The sequence below is a fragment of the Haliotis rubra genome, unplaced genomic scaffold (assembly GCF_003918875.1).
Source record: "Haliotis rubra isolate DU_JTF1 unplaced genomic scaffold, ASM391887v1 Scf7, whole genome shotgun sequence".
Taxonomy (NCBI): Eukaryota; Metazoa; Mollusca; class Gastropoda; order Lepetellida; family Haliotidae; genus Haliotis; species Haliotis rubra.
The window spans coordinates 1,024,010-1,047,185 of NW_025767412.1; the positions used below are offsets into that span (position 1 = coordinate 1,024,010).

Here is a 23,176-nt window from a genome sequence, read left to right on the forward strand (position 1 = left end):
ATTGCTTCATAATAAAACGATCTTAAATAATATATAAATTAATATGCAATTAGCAAATAATTTTAGTGAATAAGAAATACATATAATCAAACAAATGATAACAAATCAACAAGAAATGATTAAAGACATTATTGCATTTAAGTTAATAATTAAACAATAAAATAATTTATAAAATATATAAGGGCAATGAGAAATGTTCATTATACTTTGTAAAATATAAAATACTTTTTCCTACTTTAAAAAAACACCTCCATGGTGTAGTGGTTAGAGCGTCCGCCCCAGGAGCGGAAGGTCGCGGGTTCGATCCCCGACCGCGTCATACCAAAAGACGTTAAAATATGGTACTTGTTGGGCCCTGCCTGGCGCTCGTCATTAATATGTACAGCAAGGACTGGTCGGCTTGGAGTCAGTATAATGTGTCTGAGTGGGCTATTCATGCTTCACTGTAACCAGCTTCAGTCTGGGCTAGTAGTACAAGCAGATACACATACACACACATGCATGTCGTCATATGAGCGAAATATTCTCCAGCGCGACGTTAAACCCAATTTCACCTCAACTCACCTCCTACTTAAAATACTGTATTAAATATATAAGAGCAGTGAAATACATGAATCGAGGGGCTTTTGACTGGGGTGCTCAAATTATCGAGGAATTTTGTTCAGGGGCTTTTGGTCGGTACCCAACAAATCCAATCCTAGTAAACTGGCCCTACCTCACTCTGGTTACCTGATTTTGGATGACATACAACATTTAGCACTGTTCGTACTTTACAGGTAAAATTATTCAAATGCTTCAAAGGCCACAACCAGCAGGTCCATTATGTGAATATTTATTCAGGTGGCAAAATGTAACATACCAGTGAAATGTAAATGTGGAAACCATGGTAACTGAATAAATGCAACTATATTTGATATTCTAACCACCAATGATGCATAAACTGGGAATGAATATGAACTGAAATTGTAATTTGCTAAACCTGCTTTTGTTGTGTACAAAAACAACCTGCATAATGTATATACCACTACACACCTGTGTGTACAGTGACCCTGCCATGCAGTTATGTGTGTGTAATGGATATTGCCTTGTGTGTATTTAGATTGTAGCTGTGTGTATTGACTAGCTGTGTATATATTGACTAGCTGTGTGTGTATATTGACTAGCTGTGTGTGTATTCAGATTGTAGCTGTGTGTGTATTGACTAGCTGTGTGTGTATATTGACTAGCTGTGTGTGTATTGACTAAGTATTTACTAGCTGTGTGTATATATTGACTAGCTGTGTGTGTATTTACTAGGTGTGTATATATTGACTAGCTGTGTGTGTATTCAGATTGTAGCTGTGTGTGTATATTGAGCAGCTGTTTGTGTATTCAGATTGTAACTGTGTGTCTATTGACTAGCTGTGTGTCTGTATTCAGATTGTAGCTGTATGTATATTGACTGGCTGTGTGTGTATTGAATAGCTGTGTGTATATTCAGATTGTAGCTGTGTATATATTGACTAGCTGTGTGTGTATTTTCAGATTGTAGCTGTGTGTATATTGACTAGCTGTGTGTGTATTCATATTGTAGCTGTGTGTATATTGACTAGCTGTGTGTGTATTCAGTTTGTAGCTGTGTGTATATATTGACAAGCTGTGTGTATATTCCGTTTGTGGCTCTGTGTGTATTGACGTGTTTCAGATGAGCAGCTCTGTGTGTATTGACTAGCTGTGTGTATATTGACTAGCTGTTTGTGTATTCAGATTGTAGCTGTGTGTGTATCTGGACCAGCTGTGTGTATATATTGAACAGCTGTGTGAGTATTCAGTTTGTAGCTGTGTGTGTATATTGTCTAGGTGTTTGTGCATTCAGATTGTAGCTGTGTGTATATTGACTGTTTGTGCATTTAGATTGGAGATGTGTGTGTATATTGACAAGCTGTGTGTGTATATTGAACAGCTGTTTGTGCATTCAGATTGGAGCTCTGTGTGTATATTGACAAGCTGCGTGTATTCAGTTTGCAGTTGTGTGTATATTGACATTTCAACTGTGTGTATAGTGAATCTGGCTGTGTGTGTATTCAGATTGCAACTGTGTGTATATTGAGTAACTGTTTGTGCATTCAGATTGGAGATGTGTGTGTATATTGACAAGCTGTGTGTCTATTCAGACTGTAGCTGTGTGTGTATTGACAAGCTGTGTTTGTATTGACAAGCTGTGTGTGTATTCATTTTGTAGCTGTGGGTATATTCAGTTTGCAATTGTGTGTGTATTCAGATTGCAACTGTGTCTATAGTGAATCTGGCTATGTGTGTGTATTCAGATTGCAACTGTGTATATTCAGATTGCAACTGTGTGTATTTAGATTGCAGCTATGTGTACGGTGACTGAGTGTGTGTGTGTGTATTCAGATTGCAACTGTGTGTATAGTGACTCTGTGTGTATTTAGTTTGCAACTATTTGTATAGAAATGTTAAAATCTGCACTGTAGAAAATGGACTTTAACTGTAAAAAAAGTCCTCCACTACGACAGGGTTTGAAGTAAGCAGGTTCCGTCTGTGTTGGGGTAGATACGCGGACCCTGGAACAGTCTGCGCAGTGGTCACTGCAGTCAGGAGTCTGTGCCGGACATTGCTCACCCCCCATCAGTCCTGTCTTGTTGTGGCGCTGCACGTGGACGATCGGCAACTTCATCATTGTTCTGACTGCGTCTCAGCAGTGCTGAATTGGGGGGAAATGTGCTGTCAGCTGACGTTCATACATTCCCTCACGGCCCATCCCAGTAGCCTCATGACGTTATGGAGTCGTGTGTTCTGCATCGTTTCCTGAACGATCCACCGTCAAACTATTAAGCTTCCCGAGTCGACAGCAGTTTTTGATATACATGTACTCCACTCACTTTACAATGCACAAACGTAACACATGTGAGTGGTATGGAGTATGCTTTTAGCAATAGCCCAGCAATATCACGGCGGGGGACACCAGACATGGGCTTCATATTTCGACCAATATGGACGTAACACATGTATTTGTGTTCAGTGATCACTAATTACTGTGTTAACATTTGTATTTGATACCAACTGTGGAGCCAGTATATGTTTTGGTTTCCTATGTGCGCAGTTTCTTTTTGTGGCTCGCATATATTAATATGACCAATCACTGCCCTATTTGCGCTGAAGCAGCGTCCCATGTTTTATCCAAGGATCTAATTACAGTGTCTAGACAGGAACCAACACTCAAAACAGTGGAGCTCTTAGTAATCCTGAGCCTTATGGAATCTCAAAGAGGTACCTAATACGTTCATGATAACCATGGTAACAAGAGATGGTAGGGAGTGAAGTTGTATGTCGTATTCCGGATCATGCGATGTGCCTGTACAACGGGCGTGACTGCTGGTACCAGCTCTCCTTGACTGGTTCCCGGATCCTCCGCTTGGTGTCTCTACTCTTGCCGCAATTTGACATGGATACTTCATAATACCCCACACATCCCACGGACTCAGAACTGACCACACGTTGTCATATCTAGCAAATGCTAAGCTCTTGACAATGCCACATGTACCATATTTTCATGTCTTTTGGTGTACCACAGTCAGAGCTCGAACCACTAGACAGACGCTCTACCCATTAGACTACGGAAGTGATCCGTAGAGACAAGACTGGATGTGCTGACTGATGACTTAAGTTATACTTCCCGTCTGCGGATATTGTTGGCAAGGCGATAGGTGCATGGGAGATAACTCTTGATTAACTATAGACCACCTTGCCTGTTTTGTGGCTTGGTTCAGTCATCAATGATACGCGTTTATAAATGATAGTCCTTGTTTACTAATATTCGTGAATGAAATATTTGTTCTTCTGAACCTCGGACTCTGAGAAGTGTTTTCTGTGTGGCAGTATCACTGATGAGATAACTGAAAGTTCTTGTCCAAAGAGAGAAAATCGTAGAGAGGCGGACGTAAAATACTTCGCCTTTCTCAAGTGGCATGAGAGAGCACGGACGAGATCCTCATCGCAACATTTTTTTATTCTCAGAACTAAAGAGTTAGAATGAAAGAGAAACTTTTGTACGTATTTCAGTCATATCACGGCATATAAGCTTGCGTCCCAAATTTATCACTTCACTAAAACAAAAACATGAGTGTGATGCCGACAAACCTCAAGACAAACTCATGGCGAACCGGGAGTCGAATTGACGATCATACATTTCTGACACGCCTAATTGACGCATTTGCACAATTATACTTGCGGTGCCTTAAACGGGTATGTTCTTATTTCGCCTACATCCCAATTCGCCTACAGTCTTAAAATAACAGGACCACATCCGTGGTGTAGTGGTTAGAGCGTCCGCCAGGAGAGCGGAAGGTCGTGGGTTCGATCCCCGACCGCGTCATACCAAAAGACGTTAAAATATGGTACTTGTTGGTCCCTGCCTGGCGCTCGGCATTAATGGGTACAACAAGGACTGGTAGGCTCGGAGTCAGTATAATGTGTCTGAGTGGGGTATTCATGCTTCACTGCGGCATGGTATCTCAGTGGGCTAGCACTATAAAACCAGCTTAAGTCTGGGCTAGTACAAGCAGCCGCACATACACATACACACGCATGCACGCCGTCATATGAGCGAAATATTCTCAAGTACGACGTAAAACCCAATTTCACCTCACCTTAAAATAACATGTCATGGTCTGTTGACTGTTGATTACGCAATGGTGAACTAGTGGCACCCCTATGATCTAAAATTGGACTCTTCTAGTTGAAGTAGTTGAAGGACAAAACGAATTTATTTATTTCTGTTACTTGAACGATCGGGTCAGATTCTTCCAAATAGGGTTAAATATACCTGGGCCATGAGCCCCGGACTACCCCGGGATGTTGCTCTCACAATCAGGGGTCTATCTACCTTGTTAAGGGAGGTTTTAGAGACATAGTGTTTGTTATGTAGAGCTACCTGTAGCAAGTTGAATCTGTTACCTAATGCGTATAACTGTTCTGTTAAATTACTTCACGTGGAGCCCCGGTTGTTATATCGCCCTCTACTATTAACAATGGTTATTATGATTTGAAATCTTTGACTGACTAAGCAGAATCAACATATTTTGTCAACATTGGCTGTGTTTTACGTCAGCTTAGTCCGTTAACAGTATAACAGTGATATGCCAACGTGATGTGCTAGGCAAGCCAAGTGAACAATTGTCATAATGATAATATGGACACTTATATAGCCCTGGGCCCCGTTTCACAAAGCCTAAGATCTCGTAACTTTTCTCGTAGCATTCGTATCTCCAATACTGTAACATAGACTTACGACAGTCGTAGCGCTAATATAGCTTCGTGAAACGTAGCCCTGAACTCCAGGCCGCAGGGACATGCTCTAAGCGCATACACTACGACGGACATTATACCCAAGTGGTCCGTGAGTCATGGTGAAACCACGGGTTATAATCAGGTCTGGAGATCAGTGGTGATCTGAGCTGACCTGCCTACTTTAAAACCGATCCTTCATGGACCTACCAACTTGAAAATCTTGAAGTCTTTGAAAGGCATTCAGAAACTGGAAGAAAATCTTCGAATATTCTTATCATCATCAAGGCATGTACTTAAAGGTCACATGCAACCAAAAAAGCAAACATGATTAAAACACAATTATCACTTATTCATGACATATAATATACATTGCTGATTATGAAAAAAACATATAAACAAAATTATAAGCGTACAATCGCTAATCAAAAGTGCAATATTTTGTACTTGGGTTTACTTCCCTCGAAACGAAGCAGCCTGGATACCGAACCCAGTCAGAGCGGGTGGGTGTGCACTCAAGTGTAACGGCTGGATCATTTGCCAATGCCCTCACGGCTCATTGTGTGTGTGTATATAGAGATGTTGGGTTGTGTAAATACATGCTCATTTTTTTGTGGTGTAACATTTTGCAATCAACAGACATCATAACATGTCATGTGTACAAGTATCACATCTGCCTGTCTGTGTAATCACATAATGTGACAGAGACCGAACTCGGGCCATAAATCAATGCGTTTTGTTTATGGTGGATAACCTGATGGGGGTTAAGTTCAAATTGCATGTGGTCAGTGATCGAAGTTGTGTATTGAATACATGTATTGTTATTAGCAGACATGCAGGCAGACACATTGGTGTCAATAAAACAGACATTGAGTTTTGTCTGTGACAACGACATATCTATATCACATTCACAGTTAGAAATTCTGTCAACGCTAAATAATGACATTGCTTTTAAGTATCGAACTGAGAAAGTGACTCGGTAAGAAGAACGTGTGGTGAAATAGACAAATGAAATTATATAAACAGTTAAATCGGTAATCTACCGCCATAACACATAAAAAGTTCGCGCCTGTGAAATATCAACAAAACGTTAGAAAAATAACTCACATCAAAGCCTTCACCGAGTATTCACCGCCAGCGAAGGTTTTCCGTCTTGAAGTGTCGAACGCCTCACTGGTTGACACAGCTGAGTAGATCTAGATCCTAACAAGGTTCTTTTATGTAATGAGTAGATTATTTACTATTTGTTTCGATTAGACTACTCCTGCTCACGACCTTATAATCCCGACATCCCGCTTCCAAGCTACGCGAACCTATTTCACTGCGCATGTGCTATGAGCGCAGCCCAGCGCAGCACAGCACAGCTATTGAACCCACTTTTCACCCCAAGCGCTGGGGTGAATTTAGTGAATCGTTTGAACTCCGATTTCGCGGGGTTTTTTCATCGTGTTATTTTTCAACTTTATAAGTTGAATTTGCAGTTTCGATGATTTGTATCTTTAAGTCCATACCGAAAGGTATCAGAATCTGCGAAGTTGTGTTTTCCGTTGCATGTGACCTTTAAAGTAGCTACGTATATAAATATGTAACAAACCGATAGATATAACGAACTGTTATGGGTTTTCCTTTAAGCCTGGATTATTGCCAAGTGCAACATTGAACGAAGAACGACCACATGTACACCTTACATTGCCGAGGTTCCTGCAACAAGTTGACAGCTGCGGTATAAGTGAGGCATTGTTGAAAGCAATGGTTATCCTTCCTGTGTGCGGTCTGATTTCAATGGTGTAATATCGTAGATTATTGTACTAAGGATTTGAAACCGAACGCGTTAATACCCTAACTGTACTAATATGACCGTAACTATACCAACATCCTCCGAAGGTGCACGGTGCACTATGTAATATTATCATCGCGAAACAATGTCCTACGTGACAACATCTTCTGAAGGTGCACAATGCACTTTATTATATAGGTAGTATTTTTCCTGTACCACGATTGGTCAAAAGACCGTGACATGATTGACTACAAAACACGATATTGACTTGAGTTTTGTGATAAATTACGATATTGACTTGGGTTACTAAAAATAGACAAGGAATCCCGTACGAAGGGGCTTCCCCCGCTTTTCAGCCAATCAGATCACTCGGATAGATGGCACAGTGTGTGCATTAAAAGTTTATGTTAAAACCCGTGTCTCTTTCATTATATAATAAAACAATTATAGACTCTTGTAGAGGTCGATATCCAGTTTTATTGACCTGAGAAAAACAATATCGACCTCGCAAGCTCGGTGGATATTGTTTTACTCAGGTCAATAAAAACTGATTTCGACCTCTACAAGAGTCTATAATTGTATAATGTGAGTGAGTTTAGTTTTACGCCGCACTCAGCAGTATTCCAGCTATATGGCGGCGGTCTGTAAATAATCGAGTCTGGACCAGACAATCCAGTGATCAACAGCATGAGCATCGATCTGCGCAATTGGGAACCGATGACATGTGTCAACCAAGTTAGCGAGCCTGACCACCCGATCCCGTTAGTCGCCTCTTACGACAAGCATAGTCGCCTTTTGTGGCAAGCATGGGTTGCTGAAGATCTATTCTACCCCGGATTTTCACGGATCCAATACACTATGTAATATTACCATCGCGAACAATGTCCTACGTAACAACATCTTCTGAAGGTGCACAATGCACTATGTAATATTACCATCGCGAACAATGTCCTACGTAACAACATCTTCTGAAGGTGCACAATGCACTATGTAATATTACCATCGCGAACAATGTCCTACGTAACAACATCTTCTGAAGGTGCACAATGCACTATGTAATATTACCATCGAAACAATGACCTACGTAACAACATCTTCTGAAGGTGCACAATGCACTGCCTACTTCTGTAATATTACCATCGCGAAACAATGACCTGTGTAACAACATCTTCTGAAGGTGCACAATGCACTATGTAATATTACCATCGCGAAACAATGACCTACGTAACAACATCTTCTGAAGGTGCACAATGCACTATGTAATATTACCATCGCGAAACAATGACCTGTGTAACATCTTCTGAAGGTGCACAATGCACTATGTAATATTACCATCGCGAAACAATGACCTGTGTAACAACATCTTCTGAAGGTGCACAATGCACTATGTAATATTACCATCGCGAAACAATGACCTGTGTAACAACATCTTCTGAAGGTGCACAATGCAGTATGTAATATTACCATCGCGAAACAATGACCTACGTAACAACATCTTCTGAAGGTGCACAATGCACTATGTAATATTACCATCGCGAAACAATGACCTGTGTAACAACATCTTCTGAAGGTGCACAATGCGAAATGTAATATTACCATCGCGAAACAATGACCTGTGTAACAACATCTTCTGAAGGTGCATAATGCACTATGTAATATTACCATCGCGAAACAATGACCTGTGTAACAACATCTTCTGAAGGTGCACAATATAAGTTGTTCACTGGTCACGAGGGGGGCATAGGTTGATGTACCCTCGATGTTTGTCGAACATCGAGGGTACATCAACCCATTGGCCCCGAGGGACCAGTGAACAACGTATTTATCTTACCGAACACCTTAATGTTAATTCTGAATTGTTTGAAGCACGGGTACAAATGTTTTTCTAGCCATCGCTAGATTTTGCTGACAAGAAAAACAGATTAGAGTTATCTCCCTTCCATCGATTTGCATTCGCAAAACATCGGTAATTTCCGTACATCATACGTGATTCAATGTTATTCGAGATAAAGAATTACTACCACGAAGTACAGAATGAGTTGCCATTGACAGTGGGGTACAGTGAAATGTTACACGCTTGAAAGCGGGGTACATTTAAAATAATAGAAGAGCGCTCAGCCAATCAGAAAGCGACATTTCTGTGTGAGGTAAGATAATGCACTATGTAATATTACCACCCCGAAACAATGTCCTACGTAACAACATCTTCTAAAAGGTGCACAATGCACTATGTAATATTACCATCGCGAAACAATGTCCTACCTAACAACATCTTCCGAAGGTGCACAATGTAATATTACCATCGCAAACAATGTCCTACGTAACCATGGTAACAACGCCTTCTGGAACCAACCTAACACCATGACATAACACCACCACCACCACCATGAAACAATGTAACAGAACAGTGAAACAATGCGCACCGTAACTAAACACAGTGAAACAATGCATTGCAAAACACCACCACTGTACACAAAAGATTGTCAGTGATAATTCATTCTAACAATGCATCGAACCTATCATCGAACCGTGTTGAGTTGTTTACAAAGCATCAAAGCATTTTCTATTCAGTGTAGAAGCTATGCAAAGAGATAGTAGGGACACCGCCAATAAAAACATGAATATACTTCTTATGTAGCGATCAAAAACTTATTTGTATGTCGCCGGATGTATTTCCCCATGCATTGCGTATCTCTTACTTCATCGCTCTCTGGTCATTTACGAGTGCTTCTTCTCTCACTCTTACTCTGTTGTAATACCAGTAGTATCTCATGCATTACATGTTCCGTGACGTAGGCATCTTCATATTTGCCACTTCATGTCACGCCACGGCCGAGGTAAGTTGTTATACCCCTCGGCCATACATCACCTTCTACTGATGTTCATATATTTTACAGGTGTGTACCTTTCCTGTATACTTTCTTTGCTAAGGTTCACGATGTCGTAACATTCATAATGTATCTAATATATATCTGTTATACGGCATCGCGGGGCGGTGGGGTAGCCTAGTGGTTAAAGCGTTCGCTCGTCACGCCGAAGACGCTGGTTCGATTCCCCACGTGGGTACAATGTGTGAAGCCCATTTCTGGTGTCTCCCGCCGTGATATTGCTGGAATATTGCTAAAAGCGGCGTAAAACCATGCTCATTCACTCACTATAAGGCATCGCGTTGCACGAGATGTGTGATGTGACGCGTGCGTGCGCAGTTCAGAAAGGGGTGGGGTGTTTTGCACAGTTCTGACAGGGGAGTGCACAGGTCAGAAAGTGTGTGTGTAAGAAACTTTCAGGGCAAAAGGGAGAGATGGGGTGCGCTTCCCTGCCCCACCTCAGGATCCGCTATGATACCCCGACAGGATCAGTGGTTAGCGGCTGTTGGTTGTGCACAATGTTAGCGTCCAGGAATGCGACATTTTTAATATGTAGCATTGTTCATAATTCTAACGCCGCTTTACACACTCTTACTAAGGGAGATGATCAGACAATGAGGCATCATTTGGCCTTCAAAAATGTTGCTGTGTCGCCCTTTGAGAAAAAAATTTAAAGTGTCAAATGCGGCGTTGTAGCATGGCAGTGCCTTTGTAAAACTTATGACTTTCCCTATGGTTTTGTAAGGCGGATAAGGCGACAACATCCCTTCTAGTATACCACACGTGTATCACCAGTTGTGGGGTTGTTTGCCACAAGAGCACAGTGGCACTATAAATGCATCGACAAACCAGAGTGCTTAAAATGGTACTTTCTTCTTGCTTCGTAATATACCATCGTGGAGCAAAGCACTTCATAATGACACTACAGCGAAACACTTTGTATTAAGATCAGTGTGAAACAATGCAGTGAATAACAACATCGTGAATAAAAGCACATCGTAACGACACTACAATTAAACCAAACTCAGTCATAAATATATAATAAATATAAAAATAAAACAATCATGGCATCGAGATACATAAATGTGGTCTACGCTTTCTGTTTGTAAGTTGAAGCTGTCTTAATTCCAAAACTGCCATGGTCAGGAACGTATGTTTGCCATACAGATGTACTTAGACCACAATAACTGTTCGTTGTAGAAAACCGACTAAACTGAAAAGGCTTATCCCCCAAATTCAGATATTTGCTGATATTAACAAGGCTTCACTAAGCATCATTGTCCCACATGTTTATGGCAGAGCGCTGAGGGGTATAAGTTAAATAGGTGCGGTGAAGTAGAGAGCCGGCCATTTGTCAGCTCATTCCTCCTACATGACTAATGCATTAGTGATGTACGGTTAGGTGGAACGCATTAACGTACAGACCATTTAATCTGCCATGTCTGTACATGGTACGATATCTAGATCACATATGGGGGACATCATACGATATCAATGGAAAACGTGACCGCTGTACAATGGTGGCGGTTAAAAACTCTAAAAATGTATGAAACAAGTTTCATGAAATTAAATTCAATTAAATCTAGTGCAATAAAATTGATGTTCAGGATGGGTAGACAAAAATGGGCAAAAGTTGTTTTCATGTTTATGCAGAAGTTTGGAATACTTAAAGGTGTGTGTCAGAACGAGGCTATCAAAGCGGCCATATTGAAAGACGGATTGACAGCTTTAAGAGATAGGGTCCCATCTACAACAACTGGCAAAAGATAGGGTCCGACCGCGCAAGCTCACGCACGCACACGCACACACACACACACACACACACACACACACACACACACACACAGTGTGTGTCAGAACGAGGCTATCAAAGCGGCCATATTGAAAGACGGATTGACAGCTTTAAGAGATAGGGTCCGCACGCACGCACACACACACACACACACACACACACACACACACACACACACACACACACACACACGTTTTGCTATAAACGTAAAAACGATCTATAAACTCAATGTTAAACCCCATGTCACCTCATCTCCTGCTATTGCAGCCCAGAAATACCGTATTTCTATTTTAAGCATCATATAAAAATACTGTTATAGCATCAGCATTAAGTCAGTCAGACTTCGCTTCCTTGAAACATTCTCTAAAGGTGTCCGTGTTCAGGTACTGATGTAGTCTAAGATGTGGGCTGGCACGTTAAGCAGGCCGGGCTGTGACATTAAGGGTTGTGATCAGCACGCAAGTCTGTTTATAATGAACACTCATTAAAGAGGACAGCACCTTTCTAATGAAACAGTTACAGATATTTGTTTGTCTGACGCTGCACTCAGCAATATTCCAACTGTACCTAGGTCTGTGAATAATCCAGTCTGGACGAGACAATCCAGTGATCAACATCATGAGCATCGATCTACGCCACTGCGATATGATGACATGCATCAGCAATGTCGAACCACCTGATCCCGTTAGTCGATTCTTACGACAAGGATGGGTTCCTGAAAACCAATTCTAAACAAGAATCGTCAAGGGCCAGTGGTCATAGGTATCATCTAACATCGAACATCTAACATCTTTACTGCAGATATTACCGAGAGAAGGAATACCGTGTGTTTTTAATGTGTCGAGTATATGAACATATGACCATCAATATGGATGGATGGATGCATGTATGTTTAGATATAATATACAAATGGTGCTACATGACAATGTTTCCAAGTATTAATTTTGTACAATTGGCCTTATTGCCAAATTTACAAAATATACATGTATGCCTATTCAGTGGTCGACATGAAGACCCTTGCAGATTAAGCAGTCATAGAAAGGTTGTCCTGTCCATTTTCTCAACGTCGTCAGCAGTGCTATTCGGATAGTGGAGTGTCCGGACTAATGGGGTTCCAGTGTTCCAGAAGGTTTGGCCCCTACGTCACGTCAGGTAAAATTTGATACATACGAACCAACGTGTTACACCCTGGCGTGATAAGCAAGAGTAAATCCCTTCTATTATACACGTCCAAGAGACTACATATTTTAAATGGCTGATAATTCTCCCCAGGGTTCTCGACATGGGCTTATTTATGAGAATGTCAGGTCTGTTGTGAGTGTCACCCCTACCTCCTGAACGCTGAACAAATGTATGTTGCTTGGTAATCCGACACATCATCTGCTTTTGAAATAACCTATGTCACTGCGGGTTTTCTCTCACCTTGTGAAAGCACTGAAAGATCAACCTGGCATACTGTTAGCTTCACCTGGATCGAGTGAGTGAGTGCGTGAGTGCGTGAGTGCGTGAGTGCGTGAGTGCGTGAGTGCGTGCAATATTCCAGCAATATCACGGCGACCCGCTTGAAAGGAAGTGTGTCATCTGGATGAGCGAATGAGTATGGCTTAATGCCGCTTTGGGCAATATTCCAACATAATCGCGGCGCGGGCCACATGAATTTGGCTTCATATATTATATCCATTATGGGAATCTTACATCACAAGGTCAAACATCATCCCCTGACTGATTGACCTTTACGGCCCGTATAGATGCTCATACTATCAACCACTCGTTTGCTGGCATTGATGGATAATTTGCAAGCAGCCGGGACGCTTATTAGATATTGCTACTTTGTTCCTCGGGGTGGTGGGGTAACCTAGTGGTTAAAGCGTTCGCTCTTCACGCAGATGACCCGGGTTCGATTCTCCAGGTGGGTACAATGTGTGAAGCCCATACTCACTCTTTGTTCCTCGCACAACATTCACGTGCAGAGTTACATATTGTGTCAATCTTGAATTGGAATCTTCATTTGCTGGCATGCTTGCTTATAACATTCGCCCCAGAACCTATTCAAATGATTATGTTTGTAGTTTAACGCCGCGCTCTGCAATATTTCAGCTAACTGCCAGCTGTCTCTAGATAATCGAGTCTGGACCAGACAATCCAGTGATTAACACCACAAGCAACCCAAGTAGGATAGGACATCATGCATCATCCAGACAGAGAACCTCATGCGACAAGCATGAGTTGATGAGTGAGTGAGTTTAATTTTACGCCGCTTTTAGCAATATCCCAGCAATATCACGACGGGAGACACCAGAAAATGGGCTTCACGCGTTGTATCCATATGGGGAATCGAACCCGGGTCTTCGGCGCGACGAGCGAACGCTTTAACCTCTATCCACGCCCTCATGGACTGATGAAGATCAGATCCTACCCGGATCATCACGAGGATGTAAAAGTGTGCGCCGGCTGCCTTACGCCGTATGCTCCATTGTCATCTGCCATCAAGTGTAACTGTTGTTGATGAATTCTCTCGCAGCACAAAGGAGGGTTCTTTTCGGTGTATTGTCAAACCCACACAAAAGCAGTTTAATAAACATCAACGTTCTGTTTGACTAAGTAGACCTCGACAACACTAAAAGTAGTAATTATGAAAGTAATGGCATTTACTTTCCACTGAATCACTCAGTCATTGTGAAACTGATTGGGTAAAGACGACCTGTCAATGAAACAGCTGACCTCTGCACGATGACGCAGGTGCCCGTGTAGACCTGCATTCAGAGGCAGAGTATTGAAGTGAAACTGTGTATGTAGTCGTATAGACTCCGTCTAGACCGTTTTATGACAATGGCGACGTGGTGTAGCCGCTGTGTGTACCCCGACATACATGGCAGGCGACCACACATAGACTTACTTCAGACATGTCAAGAGAGATTAATGAAATATTTAAGGAGGTAGTTCCATTGCTGAGCAGTGCGTGGTCTGATTATGTATGGTGTTTTGTAGAAATGTGGAGGGCATTTCCAAATTTGATGCATCAGTCACAAAAAATGTGTCCGTTGCAATCCCCTAGCAACGCCCGATTATAGAAAAAAAGTCCTTGGTTAAAAAGTACCAGAAAAAATCCTCCAGAAAAAGTCCTATTATTGTGCTTGTGTATAATGACTATAAAAGACATGGATTAAAATACTTGAGTTAACCAAGAACAATGATATTTTACCTGAGCAGATCTAATCCAGGATTTAGCTTGAGTACTGTATGTCAAAGTTTTTCCCTAGGCAAATTTAGTACTTTTTTACCGGTACTTTTTTCCGAACACCCAACGCCCCACCCTCCTGGCATAAGAGGTGCATGGGGCCGCCTAGGTACAATGTGTGAAGCCTTTTTCTGGCGCCTTGATAATGCTGGAATATTGCTAAAAGTGGCGTAAAACTAAACTCATTCACTCACTCCTGGCATATGAAAGTAAACCAAGGTGGGTGGATGGGTGGGTGAGTGGATGAATGAGTGGGTGAGTGAGTGAGGATGACCCTACACCACGTTAGGCACTATTCCAGACCGATGACGTACCAAAAGTTACTTCACATTGTAATCGAACCCAGGTTTTCGGCGTGACAAGCGAACACTTCGCCCACATGGCTACCAGACTCCCCAAACTGTCAGCCAAAAGAAAAGAACTGAAAAGTTATGCATTAAATCTGCACAATAATTACAAAGTCAAGTAGATACCATGCCTCGAACACATATATTCCCAAAATAACCCACCACTTTGAGATATACAAGGAGCCTTGCAGCAAGTCTAGCCTGCCGATGATCCACCCGATTACCTCCTTGAAGTTCATAATGATAGAGCTGACATACGCCGAGATGCTATCTCCTGTAGAGTACCTCCAGTGTGTTCCGACGGGTGACCCCTGCTGCCTGCACACCTGTCTGTAATGCAAACTGAAAGCTGTCTACCTGGACAGGTAGTACGGGTATGTACAGACTTCAGTGTTGTGTAACCAACGCGCTTGTGATGGTGTTTCATGTTCTGATAACCATCTTAACAAATATTTGACTTCTGAATATTGTGTTTGTTTGGAGTTGAAGGTAAGTTTCGTTTTTTTTCTCCCTTGAGACTTTTTCTTCGTCGGTCATATCGATGGATTATATGCAGGCTAAAAATATAATGACAATTTCAAGTGCGATGATCTGTAATCCATTCAAATACTTTTAGGAGGGCATTATATTAATTCCTCAAACATGATTAACTGATTATATTTCGGTTTATTTCCTCTTAAAAATGCCTTCATTAACTGCAAAAATGGGTTTTTCCCTCTTAAAAATACCTTCGAATATTTTAACGTCAAACTCGATCACCTGATTAGCAGTTCAGTCAGTTATGACACTGATTGAACTGTACCGATCTATTAGTCGTTGTCAAACACAGCCCATCGATGACATGATAAAATACCAATAGCTGGTATCGACCCTCACTGGGTGTTTAGTATATGTTATGCAATGAAAACAAATTCTGACAATCAATAAATTTAGAAAAGTACCTAGCTATTAGTTTTATACATCTTACATCTGAAGTTGTCTATTTTTGACCAGACTACTTATTCAAGTGTAGGGAAACATGTAATAACACACTCGGGAATCTACAGTACCAGGGAGGTGAGTATTCACTAGGCCTTAGCAGCAGTTCTGAACAAAAACAATTTTAAACACTCTATCGCTATACCATTACAAAACGTGGTCTAACTATATATTTCATTTGTTTGCATTAGTGGTTTAAGATTTTGCAAACATACTACAGTGAAACTGGGCCGTTTGTAATGCACACTGGGTAAATAATGAGGAACTAGGGTCGGCCATTTCATTGTCTGTGAAAGGGGAGAGGTGAGGGTGGGGTGTTGCTAGAATATCATTTGACAAAATGTTTACAGTTCCAGAGATTACATTATATTAAAAGGCACTCACAGGCCTGTTACAAAACCACTTCATGAAACTTGACGATTTCACAGTCCGTTTAATAAAAATTAAATCATATACTTTACTATGTTTAGAGAGGTGGAATAACATTAAACCTATATGCACACAGTAGAAACTCATTTTACAGGACACAAACATTACTTTGTCTGAATCGTTAAAGCTTGAAAGGAAGTTTATGAATAGGTTTAAATATGATTTCGAGGTGAATTGCTTACTTTTTGCAAATAATAAACATTTCAAAATAAACCTTTTTACAAGTTTCAGTGGAAAACTGCACGAGGAAAACAGTTTCTAAAGGTCCCTTTCATTCATAAATGTCTAATTTCCCCCTACGCGGCGAGTCACTATAGCACATGATGGCACATCTTAATTTTCCAACACAACAGTGACTCTTCTATATGTTGTGTAGCTGGGAATGGACTCAATGATAATTATCTGTGAGTTAATTACCCCGAACATGCCTATTACCATGGCTTCGATTGTATGGACATGTATTGATAAGAAATTATGAATGAGGCCATTATGTATCCCTTTCAAGTCACCGACATGTAACAGTGCTGACACATGTCGTTATTGTAACTACCATATACCCCTTTGTTCGAATGAACACGAATTTTATTAACGGATGGCGTAATTGTACCTTGGAACAGTCCATTATTAAATATAGGTACTTGCACCTGCTCCTCTAAGGCTGGCAGTTTAAGGGTCAGACTGTACCGGCTGGGTGTGATATATTATTGCAGATCAAATCCTCAAGGGCTTCTTCCGTTTCAGCTTTTATACCTGTAACAGACTTACCTGGTCGGCACTTTGATGTCCGGGGACGCTGACCTCCGACTGTGCTAAGTGACCAATGGTCAGCGAACGCTGCACGAACCATCTGTCGCATGGTATTACTGAGGTGGTTTCAGTTTTGAAAATTGAAATCCAACAAATTCTCGATGAATGACCTGCTGCAGACACTAAAAGAAGAGGTGGTAAGTAGCCTTGTGTTTATCTTAATCCTAGATATTTAGTTACATTATCTATCGTGTATCGTCGGTACTATAATTCTTCAAAGAAAGCCAAATTAATCCACACCCTGTCACCATCATCCCTTCCCCCAAATAATTATATACTGAACCACACTTTGAAAATAATTTATGTACTGTTTGGGAAAATGGCCTCAAATATCAAATTAAATTGTTCTGTCAATGTATTAGGGCATGAGGTCACAGGGGCGATACAGCTTTTTGAGAAGTGCACAGTTCATTTTCACCCGTTTTCACGAGAGTTTCAATGGTCATTTAATAAACTTGCAGGCCAAAAGGAGGATGCGCACCCTTGCACATCTTTTATGAGATTTCATTGTTTCGAAACTTGCGATTCTTTTGATGTTCAGTATATAATATCTATGCATTATCGTAGCTATGCATCTTCAAAATCCTCACTTATTTCTCATGTGTACACTTTTGTATTTACGGTTACCGGAGCGGTCTTAACATTGCATATTCATAGCTCGTTGAACGATATGGGTCATGTGCAAAGTCATGATAAAACTACAAGTATACATTTCAAAAACAACAATGTCGTTGAGATGTGATCGTTCCTAATTGGAGCAGGGAATCTCAGATTATTTTATATCAAAGGTGAGACTTTATGGATGTCAACTTCTTTATTAGGAGGAGTACGACGTTTTGGATTTTTGTATATTCTTACTCCTTCATCAACATAACCTGATTAAAGAGTAAGAATATATTCCGGAGAGTCCTGTATGTCTAGTTTCTATAGTGTTTATATACTAGGGGTGGGTATTGCAGAGAATTTTCATATTGCGATATATTGCGATGCGAAAGCGTATTTTGCGATATGTATTGCGATATTATAAGATGTTTTTTTAACAAAAAAATACTTATAATCGAGTTAATGCTTGATTTATAGAGCAAAACCACAACAAACTCACTATCCTTGATTAATCTTAATAAAAACTTTTAATCATGACAAAGTAAAAATGTAAATAATATTTGGCACAAATGAAACAAGGAAAAGGACTTGACAATCCAGTTAAATCTAATTTTCACCACGATCATTCCCACCACCCTCACCACAATTTTCACAATCATCAAGATTTCCGAGTGTTACGAAGTTTTCCGAATGCATGTCAAAATACCGGTTCTCGAGCAGCGTATCGCAATACGTATCGTTTTCATGTGTGAACCGGTAAATACCGGTAAACCGGTTATACTGCGCAGCCCTATTATATACCTGTTGAGCAGTAGTCATCTTGTATTAAGCAATCACGTACAAAGAAAACAAATCTGCTTATTGCCAGTACAAGAAAGAAGTGCATGATAATAAAATGTTCATAGTGACGCCGACGACGATGATATTCATCATCACTATCATCATCAACAGTTAATGAGTGAGTGAGTTTGGTTAACACCGTATTGAACAGCATCTCATTCATGTCAGGTGTATCATTCTAACGATGTATCATGCAGGCATTATACTTGTGCCAGCTTTGTGAACCCACAAACATGCTGATGTTGCCGAGAACCTTATTTATGGCGAATCTGGAATGGTATACTCCTCACACTTTGCTAAGGATCACAAAACTACGCAACTTTACTTAAACATAGATTCATAATTTGAATTTGTATCTATTTAAAACTGGACGAGTAATAATATGGTAACCCATCTTTAGGCAAACAGTCACTTTAACCTTATGCACTTGATACATGAAAAACCATCAAAATGGTTTTCATGTCACCAATCAACCATTTTGCAAATCATGGAACGAGTCAGTGACAAGTACACAGCACCTGTCAATAGCAGCTATGGGTTCCACAAGATGAAATGACATACTGAAACCTAGGATCAATGCTTACAATACGCTTAGATATTTAAACCAAATTTGTTTTCTGTTGAATCCATGATTTGTTCCTTAGCAAAGTGTGAATAGTATTAAACGTCAGTGGATGAGCGAGTGTGTTTGCCTAATGTTCCAGTATTTAAGGTATATCACGGCCTGTCACTTTAATGTGGAAGGAAAGCCGGAAGTGATGTTTATACTAATTAGGGGAAACCAAAGGGCACGGGTACGTTACTGGAAAATATAGAGACGTGTTGGGGGCGAACCGGAATCGAACCCAGGATCATAGCATTCGTAACTACTCGCCTCTTTCCGTGACCTACAAGAAGACTCGTACCCTATCGCACGCCATTATTGCCAAGAATCGTGGCAAACCAATCAATTCGCGCGTAGTAAAACGCATTTTGAAGTATGAAAATGGCGGCACCGTTGAATATAGAACAATTTTTTATGGATAACAACTTCTTTATTTCGTGAGTGCGACGTTTCGATACAGATTCTTGTACCGTTGTCAAGCAAGAGTGAAATTGTTCTATATTGTACGTCTCAACTTCTAAAATGCCACTCACACAAGTTATCAAGGCACCGTTTGAAGTTTGAAACTTCGCTAAACTATGCAAAGCACAATTTAAACATAAACTTTGAGCTAAAGGATCAGCAACTTTAAACACTGAAACATATTTACAACGGGAATGACCGTATTGGTGTTTTGCCCACGGGAAATAGGATATTCTAGGAGCCATGTTTGGAAATTCAGAGTTATCTTTCCTTGGTAATAGTCCAAGACTGGTTTCATCTCCATGCCCGTTTGCGCTTAGACAGGGCCCAGTCGTAAACATGGCCACGAGTAGGGTACGAGACGCCATCCGGCTTACCGGAATGACACGAGTAGTTACGAATGGGATCATAGGTTTCTTGCGTGCCAAGGGGCTTAACTCCGGTGCAAATTTAGACGACAGGACCGCACTCGCCGCCTGATCAGATAAGGACGTGAAGGAACTGTTGTAAATGACTCATTTTTTAAAGCAATTAAAGACACCTATCCCGAAACGGATACAAATTGTGTTTCAGTGGTTGGTTACAAAATTATAGATAATTGAGCTTTGTATACAAGCGCTGTGCCACGTGTTTAATCCATTCACGAAAAGTTCGTGGGGGCTTATGACTAAGTGAATGGAAAATAGATTGTCAGTTTATTCATAGTATATTGTGTACAGTTATAAAACGTATCAGGTGTATTTTCAAAGACGCCTTGGGTTCCAGCGTTTTTATACGACGTTAATGAGAGGGGGACATTTATATGGCTGCAATTGATTGGAAGACCGTCGTTGTGGTTGGCGCCGTGTGCATTAAGACCAGGTGATACCTCACATTATTTGGCTCTTAGCTTGGCGCCGAGTTGATGCCCTGAACCGTTTTCTGTTTTACTGTGTATGTATTCCCATGAATGGGGGCAGTAAGGCAAACTAGGACGTACCAGGCTGTGACGCTAGGCCCTGCGGAGGTACCTGTAATCGGGGAAATGTTATTAATTTTGTACTCAAGTTTCCGGATATATAAGGCATGTCGTTTAGTCGCCATCTGTTGGTTCCAAAGAAATATATTTTAGACTAGGACCGATTGTGGATAAAAGTAATGCAAGAGACATTTTTTAGAAGGATTCGGTATCCAGGCTATTGTACCTATTTAAAGGGTGCTGATCACGAACAAATAGGATACCAAGCTGAAAAAAAAAGTGTTTTTGACCCTTAAAATTGAAAATCCAATGGCCGCCAGAATCGCCTAAAATAGTGGTAGGTGTGCACAGTATTTTCGCCTGGGACTGTATCTCTATGTTGTAAATTTTGGAAACTTGACCTTTTATGACATTTGAAGAATGCTGATCATGAATAAATAGGATTGCAAGCTGAAAAATATTTTTAGGACCTCAAATTGGAAAAACAAAATGGCCGCCATAGTCACCGCAAGTAGTGGTTGGTGTGCACGGTATGTCATCACCTGTGACTGTATATCTATTTTTAAATTTGTTTAAACCTGACCTTTTTAGACATTTAAAGGGTGCTGATCACGAAAAATAGAATACCAACTGAAAAAAAATGATTATGAACCTCAAAATTGAAAAACAAAATGGCCGCAAAAATAGCTGATTTTGTGCTGATTACATCATTGTTACCATGACGGTATTGAGACTGTGAGTAAACAAATAGTATTCAAAGTTATACCAATACACAACTACATCTTTTTCATGAACGGTTTTAATCATTTCGGATGAAAACAATACGGATAATCTATGAAACTTTAACAAACAATTCTCAACACAATATATCAGCTGAACCATACCAACGTCATAACAATAATGTTATTCACACTTGATTCTCATATACATAACAATTCCAATTTCTGATGTTATGTTTAATAATTTGGTCAACACAACCATAAACAAGTTTCAATTCAACATTTCATAATATTCAAAGATTCATTGAATAATTATCTTTGTGACCATCCCATCTCTGTGAATTCGGGAAGTGATGGAATAGCTTCCCAGACTTTCCTCCAGATCATGATTTTGTAATGGACACGCTGGATGTGGTGGCATAGGGCATCACTTGTTGGTGGCATCAACTCAGGTTTAATAATAATAATAATAATAATAGTCCACTTTTAACGCGCTGAATCCATGCACAGTACATGCTCTAAGCGCACATGTCTGAGAGGAGATGAGAAAAGTTATACAGAGAAGACAAGTCTGAACAGGAAGGTTTTGGGTTGGGTCTTAAACGATGACAATGATTCACAGTCTTTCAGGTACTGGGGCAGGGAGTTCCAGGCTGTAGTGGCTGAATATGCAAATGTTCTCTCCGCATAGTGGGATGTTTTTACCATGGGAACATGGAGCAGGGTTTTGGTTTGGGAATGTAGAGTTCTTGCTGGTGATCAGATACTAGTATGTAGGGAGGAGCCTGACCCGACTGGAAGACAAGACAAAGGAGCTTGTAGCTGATACGCTGTTCCATAGGGAGCCAGTGAAGGCTGTGGAGAACAGGAGTGATGTGCTCTGATTTCCTAGTCAGTGTAACAATCCTTGCTGCAGTATTTTGAACTCGTAGTCTGTTAAGCTGCTGTTTAGTTGCCCCAGACAGAAGGGAATTGCAATAGTCGAGCCGTGACACAATTAGCGACAGGACCAATGTGACAATAGAGTGCTTTGTCAGGCAGTTGCGAACATTACCAATATTCCCGAGGACAAGAAAGCGGGTTTTGGTAAGATTATTGACATGAGAGTCAAGCGAAGAGATCCGAGTCGAGAGTGACCCCAAGATTCTTGACCCCAGACGACAGAGGAACACGACTGTCTCCAAAGTGGAATTCGTGGATTCCTGCCTCAGCCCTTCAATGCTGGGAACCAACGAGAAGACATTCACTCTTTGACTCATTCAGCTTCAGCTTGGTCTGAAAGATCCAAGATTTTATATCCTCACAGCAGCCATCTACCTGTGAAACTGCATCGTGAGCATCTGTAGCATTGGGAGAGAAAACCTTATTCATCTGTGTGTCGTCTGCATACTACTGTCGGCAAACAGAGACATGTCTATTACTGATCCCAGGTTTGGATGGTTTCTTTAACAAAACCCTACGCACTGTGT

The 23,176-nt window shown here is 40.8% G+C and overlaps 1 protein-coding gene and 1 long non-coding RNA gene across 3 annotated transcripts in view; both read left to right on the top strand.

Moving 5' to 3' along the window:
• Positions 1 to 510: 510 nt before the first annotated feature.
• Positions 511 to 2,317, top strand: LOC124258717. Its single transcript, XR_006893661.1, has 3 exons — positions 511 to 1,245; positions 1,693 to 2,139; positions 2,199 to 2,317. It is a non-coding gene; the product is annotated as an uncharacterized LOC124258717 (long non-coding RNA).
• A 13,244-nt stretch (positions 2,318 to 15,561) lies between these two features.
• Positions 15,562 to 23,176, top strand: part of LOC124258633 — a 48,475-nt gene continuing 40,860 nt past the window's right edge. Inside the window, exons 1-2 of one of the 2 annotated variants that reach the window (XM_046692700.1) lie at positions 15,562 to 15,796; positions 17,456 to 17,658. In XM_046692700.1, coding sequence (XP_046548656.1) covers positions 17,623 to 17,658 — 36 coding nt within the window. In that variant the 5' untranslated portion in view covers positions 15,562 to 15,796; positions 17,456 to 17,622. Of the gene's footprint in view, positions 15,797 to 17,380; positions 17,659 to 23,176 lie in introns of those variants that run through there. The other variant, XM_046692702.1, reaches the window with a different exon arrangement.